The sequence below is a fragment of the Apium graveolens genome, chromosome 8 (genome assembly GCF_009905375.1).
Source record: "Apium graveolens cultivar Ventura chromosome 8, ASM990537v1, whole genome shotgun sequence".
In the NCBI taxonomy this organism is placed as follows: domain Eukaryota; kingdom Viridiplantae; phylum Streptophyta; class Magnoliopsida; order Apiales; family Apiaceae; genus Apium; species Apium graveolens.
Genome location: NC_133654.1, coordinates 4,392,498 through 4,402,243, shown reverse-complemented (window position 1 = coordinate 4,402,243; position 9,746 = coordinate 4,392,498). Strand labels below are relative to the sequence as shown.

At 30.9% G+C, this 9,746-nt stretch overlaps 1 protein-coding gene across 1 annotated transcript; it reads left to right on the top strand.

Moving 5' to 3' along the window:
* The first annotated feature begins 2,673 nt into the window (after nt 1-2,673).
* On the top strand, nt 2,674-6,332 carry LOC141677776 (uncharacterized). Its single transcript, XM_074483841.1, has 2 exons — nt 2,674-3,003; nt 5,915-6,332. Exons 1-2 carry the CDS (start codon nt 2,773-2,775, stop codon nt 6,119-6,121), a joined length of 438 nt encoding a protein of 145 aa, XP_074339942.1. The 5' UTR covers nt 2,674-2,772; the 3' UTR covers nt 6,122-6,332.
* Nucleotides 6,333-9,746: the final 3,414 nt, after the last annotated feature.

The window sequence follows — 9,746 nt, the reverse complement described above, 5'->3', positions numbered from 1 at the left end:
AGAAAAAATTAAAGATTATTATTCTAACTATACGGTCAAAGACTCAAATCACTTAGAAGTGTGTGCAGAAAAGTCAAACGTCATGTAATAAAAAACAGAGAGAGTAGTAAAAGGGGTCTATGTATTGAGTATGACCCGGTCCAATCCTCATTTCAAAGCCCATCGAATAGATAATTTAGCCTAGTGAAACAACCTTGATCTTGGCCCCCAAAACTCATCCAAAATCTTCCATTATGAAACTTTCAGAAAGAAGCCCTGGGAATGCATATAATGTTCGGTTTTGGGATATAAAACACAGCAAAAATAAAGAATAAAAATTATAAAACCAGAAAAAATCTGAAACCCAATGCAGGATCCATGCGAAAAATAATATTTAATTCATGGATGAGATGTTTACCTTACGAAACTTTACGATTATGGTTGTCTAATGGATGTCCTTGCTTAAAATCATGCTTGCGCGATCTATGCCGTAAAGGTATCCACACGAAAACTTGAGCGGAGGAGACGTGTACAAGTACCGAAAACTTGAACTCGTTCTTCTTCTTCTCCTCATTTTCTCTAGCTGTTGGGGTTTTGTCTCTTTTATCTAATAAAAAACGTAGTCAACTTAATCAGTTTTTAAGAGATTATATTTGAGAGATATAAAAAAGAATTCTAACTATAATCTTATTTAGAGTAATTTGAAATCTGAAATTCCAAGTTGTTATCAAACTAAGACCCCGTTTGTTATTGTTGTTGCAGACAACTACAACAGTTTTTTGCTAAAAAAATGTCAGAAAGGTGTTTGGTAAATTCTAAAAGTTGCTGTCTAAAAAACGCTTTTGGTCTAACAGCTGCTGTTAGCGCTGAACGTGTAAACTGATTTACTCCGGTGAAGTTGGCAATAATGATGAACTATTTTTTAAAAATAGTATGTTACTATTATTTCAAGTTATTATAAATAGAATATCTTATTTTATTATGGTAATAGATGATATGTAATTTCAATACAGACCGTTTGACAAATATAGATAACATAGATAGATTGGCTAAAACTATAGCTAATGGAAATGCATTATTGGAGATAACAATTTTTTACATAATATCAATAATAATTATTTTTGGTATGTTTTACACCTTTTTAGCTAAGGGTTCTACCAATTGGAATGCACTTATCTCCTTCAATCGATGATAAAGATAAACAACAAGCCCGAACTAGCATTTTAAAAAGAATTCTTTTAAATAAACAATATTCATTGATCAAGATAATATTGTACAAATATTTTGAATTATTTCAATATTTTGAATTATTCAAATAAAAGTTATATTTATACTATATTGCAGCATTTGATTCAATGCATTTTATAATATTTTAAAAATATATATATATTGTTCAATAATTTGAAGGAATTAACCAGTTTAACTAATATTTATAAAACTTTATCGAATTGAAAAATATTTAATTTTAGGAGAATAGTATACAATATTATCAAATTATTATATGAAGAAATATTAGAGTTGTAATGAAAGAAACTTAAAAATAGTTTAAATAGCAATATAATTACAATTTTTCTTTCAAATTCTTGAAAAAATCATGAACATCAATAATAAGTCTTACACTATATAATTTATTTTTATGTTACAATCATGATTGATACTCGGTCGCGTAAAAAATAGATATGAATTGTTTGTTGGTGATAATGTGAACACCATATATAAATTATTGCGATTTATTTATTACATAATTTTAATTTTTGAATAATTATAAATACATGTTATTTAAGTAATCAATTGCCTCATTAGATGTTAATAATGATTATATATGTACATAATTCAGATATTTAGCATATAAATAATTGAAACCATCGTAATTTCCTAATAAATGTAACATACGATAATTTACATGTTAACATAGACAAATATAACTTAATCTTATTTTGTTAGCAGTAGTGTAAAAAAATTAACATTTTTCCAAACATACATACGTTGAATTTCAAAAACTAACATTTTTCATTAAAATTAACTTTTATATTAACAGTAGTGTAAATTTTACATTATTGTATATTATGGTCGCAAGTAATTCTGAATTCAGTTATTCATTTTTTATCTTTTTAAATTGAGTAAATTAATTGTAAGTTAGTAGATAACTGAGTAATAATATAAACCAGTACATATAATTTATTTATATAAAATTTAATTTTTTTGATCAACTCTATATTCAACATATATGTTAATTTTTAACTTTTTCTTTGTAAACATACCAACGACATTCTACATATTAAGCATAATTGTTTAATTTTAAACATACACTCTCTATTCTATTTATATTCATTCATTAAATACAAAATATACAACACAAACAATAATATATATATGTTTTGCTTAATGAACTATATTGCAAACGTTGTGTAATTTAGTATGTGTTGTTTGCAAATGATACACATTCATAAACAATTAACTTATATTTTATATACGTTATATATCATACAACATTTACAAATAAAAAAATAACCAAAAACATTATAATTGCATGTATAAAAAAACTTTAAAAAATAACCCGTATCTCGCATCGCTAAACGCCACGTCAATCGATTTCAAAGTCGTGATTCTCAGAAAAAAAAAATTGTATTTTTTTCAAAATAAAAGGTAAAAATTAATAAATATGTTCGATAAGAAATAAATAAAATCGTATATTTCGACTCAACAATCAACACCACCACCGCCCACCAAAGCGGCAGATATCTTCTCTTCTCGAGTCCAACTCAACAAGACAAAACACACAATTTATACAAAATGACGTCGTTTTGCTCAACCACAACTCTAATCTCACCGCCTTTAATCTCTAAACCCTCTCCACCGTCCATATCTTCATCGTCTTATTCATCTCCGGTTTTGATTTTTCCGGCTCGCCGGCGAGAAAATTTCGCCGGAAAAGCGAGGTTGGTTGTGAAACGGCCGGCGGCGATGATTAGAATGGGCGAGGAAGAGAAGTTGACGCGCCGCAATCCTCTTGATTTTCCAATTGTATGGTTCTTTCATTTGAATTTGTTAAAGATTGAGTTTTTATGAATTTTAAGTAAGAAAGTTATGTTTTTATGATTGAATTGTGTTTTAATTTGTTAAAGATTGATTTTTTATGACTTGTAAGGTAGAAATTTAGTGTTTTTGTGATTGAATTTGGTAAATTTTGGGTTTTTATGGTTTATAAGTGGGAAAGTTGGTGTCTTTGTGATTAATTGTGTTTTAATTTGGTAAAGTTTTGATTTTTATGGTTTATAAGTTCGAAAGTTGGTGTTTTTGTGATTGAATTGTGTGTTAATTTGTTAAAGTTTGGATTTTTATGATTTGGAAGTTCAAAAGTTAGTGTATTTGTATTTGTAATTGAATTGTGTGTTAAATTTATTAAAGTTTGGATTTTTATGATTTAGAAGGTTATGATTGAATTGTGTTTTAATTTGGTAAAGTTAGGATTTTTATGATTTTAGAAGTTTGAAAGTGAGTGTCTTTATGATTGAATAGTGTGTTAATTTGGTAAAGTTTGGATTTTTATGATTTAGAAGTTCGAAAGTTAGTGTCTTTGTGATTGAATTGTTTTTTGACATAGGATTTTGGTAGTGGCATGTTTTTTTTTTGAGTTTTTGATGATTGAATTGTGTTTAATTTGCTCAAATTTCGTTTTTTTCTACTATATAGGTTTGAAAGTTTGTATGTTGACATTGAATTTTGGCATTGATGGATTTTTTTCAATTTCTTAATTGAATTGTGTTTTAATTTGTTAAAGTTTGGATGCTTTTTTTTGGATCAATGTGGTAAAAAGTTAGTATCTTTAAATTGAATTTTGGTACTAATGTAGTGATGTGTTGTTTTGCCTTTCTACAATGCAATTGTCCATGTCGAATTAAGGGCTTAACAAGTTTTTGTTCCCTGGACTAATTAATTTCAATATAAGTTCGTAGAAGTGTAGTATTTTTTTGACTCTATTTTAGTTTGCATTGCTAAGGTAGTAGTGGAGAATTTTAAGAAAATTGGTTTGGGGGGGGGCAAATTATCACCATATTTAGAAGTGCTTGCTATTTAACATAATCTTATAGAAGGCCCAGAGTATTATAATTGACTCATCACTAAACACTAAAGATGATTAAAGAGAGGTTTGAGCGGCAAATATATGTACTTGTTTTGAGCATCCTTATATGTGTGGCAGTTGTTATACAAAGAGGCAGTGCATGAGTAATCTTGTTGTTCTAGAACAATGATGCTGTTGAGTATTACACATGTTTGCAATGTACAACCAAATTAACGATTTGGACAGAGGCAAAACTGCAAAAGTAATAGAAGCATCACAATGCATGAAAGATGATTGAAATAGAGTTTGCGCAAGCAAAAGTTTTGTTGTTTAGTGTAACTATTGGGATGTGCAACAGTTTTTGCATAAACATACATTGTTCGTGTAGTTGCATTGCATCTGACAGTAATGCACATTAGGTTATATGCATTTTTGCAATGTGCAGTATCCCCGTCATGCTCAGGCTCCCAAAATATTTCTAAAAGTCACACATTTCTATGTCTTTGATGCATACATTTCCTGCTGGAGTCGTTCAACTCCAAAATGCATAATATGTGTGGTAGGTTAGCCTCTTTATGAAATTGTAACACTTGGTCCTTCACCTAATTTACAGTCTTTGCAAATTGTACCGACTGCCGAGGCATATGTAAGTAAGATAAAATTAATTAGAGAAAAGGAGATTCTGGTAAGAGAGAGGATAATAGGGAAGTAAAGCATGACTGTCAAGAGACATTATATTCTTTGCTGACCATGTCAGAAGACGTTCCTGTTAAGGCACCTCTCCTTATTTCCCATAGCATTGTTAGTGGTGAGCTTCGTAAATTTGTCAAAGACGCCTCTCGGGTATAAGCATGAGTAAATGTGATTTTTGGCTTCATGTTCTGGTACGTAATAGGCATCTTCGAATCTTCAATCACTGAACTCCATTTAGTCCCCTTCACTTGTTCTCTTCCCTATGTAACACGAAGTATTCATGTTATGTTCTAATAATTTATTTGTCTCCCTTACCCGCTTCTCATTTTTAAATGATTTATTCAGTTGACCTCATTATTTTCTAGATGCAGCTCGTCACAAGTTCAATTAGAAGAGGCATTACATGTCCTACTAATGTTCAGTAACTCAACCACATATGGGCCAGATACAAGTTCTTGTTATGCCTGATCACTGCCCAATTAATAATTTTATGCTTGATGTAATTTTCTATGTAAGCAATTTATACAATTTGCGAGACATACATATAGCATATCTGTAATATAGTACGAGTTCTATTATGTTGATGCATGTTGGATCAGTATATTATATGCTTGTTCCGAAAGAAAAATAAGTTGTATTTGATGGTGGCAAGTATGAAATGATTTTCCAAAGCATCAGTTTTGTTAAATGTTTATATGTATAATTGTATACTAGCCTGTAACCCGTGTTTACAAACTTTTTAGGAAAGTGTGAACCAACCAACCAAATTATCCTATGTCTTGCTTATAATAGTATAGTATAGATTTACATCTTCGAATATGTATGTATACATATAGTATGCAAATCTTGTACAAGTTACTGAAATTTAATTGTCATTAGTCTCCTACTCTCCTGTGTCCACACTAAAATATTATGATATACCTCAAACGTTGTGCAGCTATAAGCAATTGCCCTATGATTTAAAATTGTGTTTGGATGGTATGAGTTATGACGGATTTGTGCATATGATTCTAGTCCTAATGTTTGAAGGAGTTCTGTTGAAGAATTTGGAATTTGGGTATTACTGTACTGTATTCCAAGGTCTCTGCTCTGCCATCTGACCGTTGTCCATCATAATAAAGCATGTTCTTTTTATTCGTTAATTTATTTTTTTGGCTCTGTATTCTTTGTTTTGGTCAGGAATGGGAGAGACCTAAGCCTGGGCGAAGGCCTGATATATTCCCTCAGTTTAGCCCGATGAAAAAACCTTTGCCGCCTCCAATGCCATACGATCCTCCTGAAGAAGACGAGGAAGAAGAAGAAAAGAAAGAAGGAGAAGAAGAAGAAGATCCCGAGAAAGAGGAGGGGGACAAGCCGGAAAGCAGATGGTTTCCCTTTCGGTGGTGAGACTTTCCCAAATTTTGTTCTTTAGAGCTTTGATGAGTTGCCCTTTCCATGTCTTGCAAGGAGCTTGAGCTGCACGAGGAAATGCATCTAACAAGCCGTTGTAAACTTTTTTGTGTCATTTAAGAAACTCGTTATATGTAGTATTTGTAGTAGTTTCTCGAAATACTTCCAAACAGAAATAACATTCTTGTGGTAGTCGTATTTTTGTCGAGGCTAGTTGTCTTCTTACACGCGACGATGCTATACCGAACTGAAGCACTTCACCTCCAGTTCAACATCTGCATAGACAGTTAAATTTATATATCATCCAGTGTTTAGCCTGAGAGATGGCATTGACAGGGGAGTTCTAAGATTCAGTTACAGTAACCAGGTATATTTCTTGCAGGAGACAAAAAATCAAACTCTTATATTGGTTTGTTGTCCATATGGTATGATGAAAACATTAACCGATAGATGATGTACATAAATATTTAATAATTGAATAATCTAATGGCCCGTTTGGAAAACTGGATTTTATTTGAACTTCTGGATTTGATTTTATTTGAACTTCTGGATTTGATCAAATAAGCTGTTTGGAAATTTGAATTTGGATTTCATTTCAAATTCAAGACATTGTATAAACATGAGAATTTGAAATGACAACTCAAATTTTATCATTTGAAATCGCTCATTTGAAATGAAATTCAAGTTTCCATACGCCCTCTAAGGTTATGAGCTGAATATATTTAAACATTTTCTTTCATTAATTTTAAAAATAGATAGTATATGATTCGAACAAATAGTTATATTTTATTTTATTGTATACTATAAATTTATATTTATCGTCAATAAACAATAAATTAAAACATACGTTTCCAGTTTTTTTGTCAATAAATAATAAATTAACATATACGTTTCCAATAAACCAGGAGAAGCATAAAATTGAGTTTTAAACCCGTGATGTGATGTTTATTTTGCTAACATTAACATGTATTATTTAATTGTTAGTGTTTTATTTCCATGAAATTTCATGTTTTTTTTTAATTTAAAATTTAATGTTTCATTTGAAAATCTGCTAATAGCCGAGAATCGAGATACCGATTTAAGCTTATGGGGAATAAATAAAAAGAGAATAAAGAGTTCCTAGGTAATATAAAAAGGGGAGGGTCCCTGACAACGGTTAGTCAGGATATACAATAAACAGTTTTTTGTCCCCACGGTGCGGACATTGTCAGGGATCCGGAAAGATTGACCGCAGACAATGTTCACGGTTGGGACCTGAAATGATTTTTATTTATCAAGTGAAAGTGGATCTACTGCATTAACATCAAGTCTCACCCGCGAACAATGTCAGCTGTCCATGACAAGAGGGTAAAAAAGTGATTTTTCCGGACCCAGAAAATCTCCACGGTCCCTATAGCTATTTTTTTTACTCCAAAGGCCAGAAAATTATTTGTTATATAACTATAAAAACATTCAATAAAATTATGACATATTTTAGGTATTTTAGATAGGGTCAAGTGTATCTCCAATTCTCCATGTACAATTTCCATAAACAAATAGATTTATTGTATATCTCATGTAAATTTTTTGAGCTAATCTCAGTAACATCATCCTCAAATAAAAATCATGCAAAAGTTGACATGCATATATTACAAACATGAAAGTTACATGATATACGCACAGTATAAGTATAAAGGGTGAGCATAAATCTGTTTATTTGTATTTTGTTTTAATGTGTATATTAATATAGTAATATAATAAAACATTCATTAATTAATAATTTATAAATTAATAACCCACTATATGCAAAATTTTTATCTCAATATAATAGCGATAATATATAGGTAACTTCAATAATTTATACCAATTTAAAATTATATAAAACTTAAAATCGAAATACAATTAGTATGTAAAAACTGACATGTAAAAATCACATAATGTAAATGCACGTGATGATAGGTATGAAGTGTGAGCATAAATTTGTTTACTTGTATTTTTGTATTACGGGTAATATACTAGTAAGATAATGGAGTAAACTAATATTTCTTATACTTTTTAAAACAATAATTTAATCAAAAATAATAATTAATTTTTCATAACTTGCACGCCTAGAAAAGTATTGCGTTTCTACTCTGCTGTTTTTTATCGGAAAACAATATGTGTTGAAATATAGCAGTATATAAAGTATAGGGTACAGTAAGGTTATCTTGGTAATTATACATAGAAAGTTAGTTAGAATCTGTCTTGTATATAAACCTGTACTCTTCACATTGATCAAGAAGAAAGTTTAGTTTACTTCTTCACATTTTTATCTTCTACATGGTATCAGAGCGTTTTTCTCTCTCTATAACAAACTCATCCCTGTGATTGAGTTTGTTACATTGTTTTCCGCCATTAAAACTTCAAGATCAAAGCTCATACATAGCTAAATTTCATCATTTCTTAAACACAGATCATAGATTCTGTTAGACAAATCATCAAACAACTACAAGTCATTAAAATATAATCAGTCTTTCAACCAAATCCTTCAAAATCTGCAGATTATCATGGCGATTCTTGATGATACGCCTCACAGGGAAGAAAATACAGGTCACAACAACAACAACAACAACATAGAAGCTGATCTAGAAAGCGAGTATCACTCAATATCACTTGAAGTCAGTCATCCTCTGTACTAACATCCATCTGATCATCCAGGTTTAATTCTTGTTACTACACATTTCAATGGTGAAAACTTCAATGAGTGGAGACGATCCATGTCACTAGCACTATCTGCTAAGAATAAACTAGGATTTGTGAATGGCAAGTTTAAGATACCAAATGAAACTTCTGCTTATTTTGATCATTGGCAAAGATGTAATGATATGATCATTACTTGGATACTCAATTCGATTATACCTGAAATTAGATCAAGTCTTGTGTTCATACCTCTTGCTGTTGATGTGTGGAATGACATTCATGTGCGATATACACAGAGTAATGGTCCTAGAATTTTTGAACTGTAGAAAGCCTTAAGTGCATTAAATCAAGAAACTCTATCTGTATCTGCTTATTACACAAAGTTTAAGATGTTATGGGATGATTTTGTGAATGCCTCAAATGTGCCTAAATGTATCTGTGTATGTATCTGCAAAGCGAAGTCTCAGTTAGAGGAATATGATGAGGTGATGAAAGTCACACAGTTTTTGATGGGATTGAATGAATTGTATACTAATATCAGAGGACAACTGCTCATGATGAATCCTATGCCTAAGTTGACACAAGTTTTAGCACTTCTCCAACAAGAGGAAAGGCAGAGAAATCCCATAAATCTGGCGCAACCTACTATTGAATCTGCAGTGTTGATGAGCAAATCTGTACAGAATAGGAATTTTAAGCCTAATTTTGTGAAAGGTGAAAGGAAGCCTGAGTTTAGGAGAGGTGAATCTAGAAGAAGTACTATGGAATGCTCTTATTGTCATGGTACCAATCATACCAGGGATAGATGCTTCCACCTTATTGGTTTTCCTGCTAGAACAAGGGCTGTAACAAATACTGATAAAGTAATAGCACAGCTTACAGCAACAACTTTAGGAACTAACACTGAATCAAAGATTGCTTCTGCTGATATCACTGAAAGAAATCAGAACAGTCAAGACTCTGA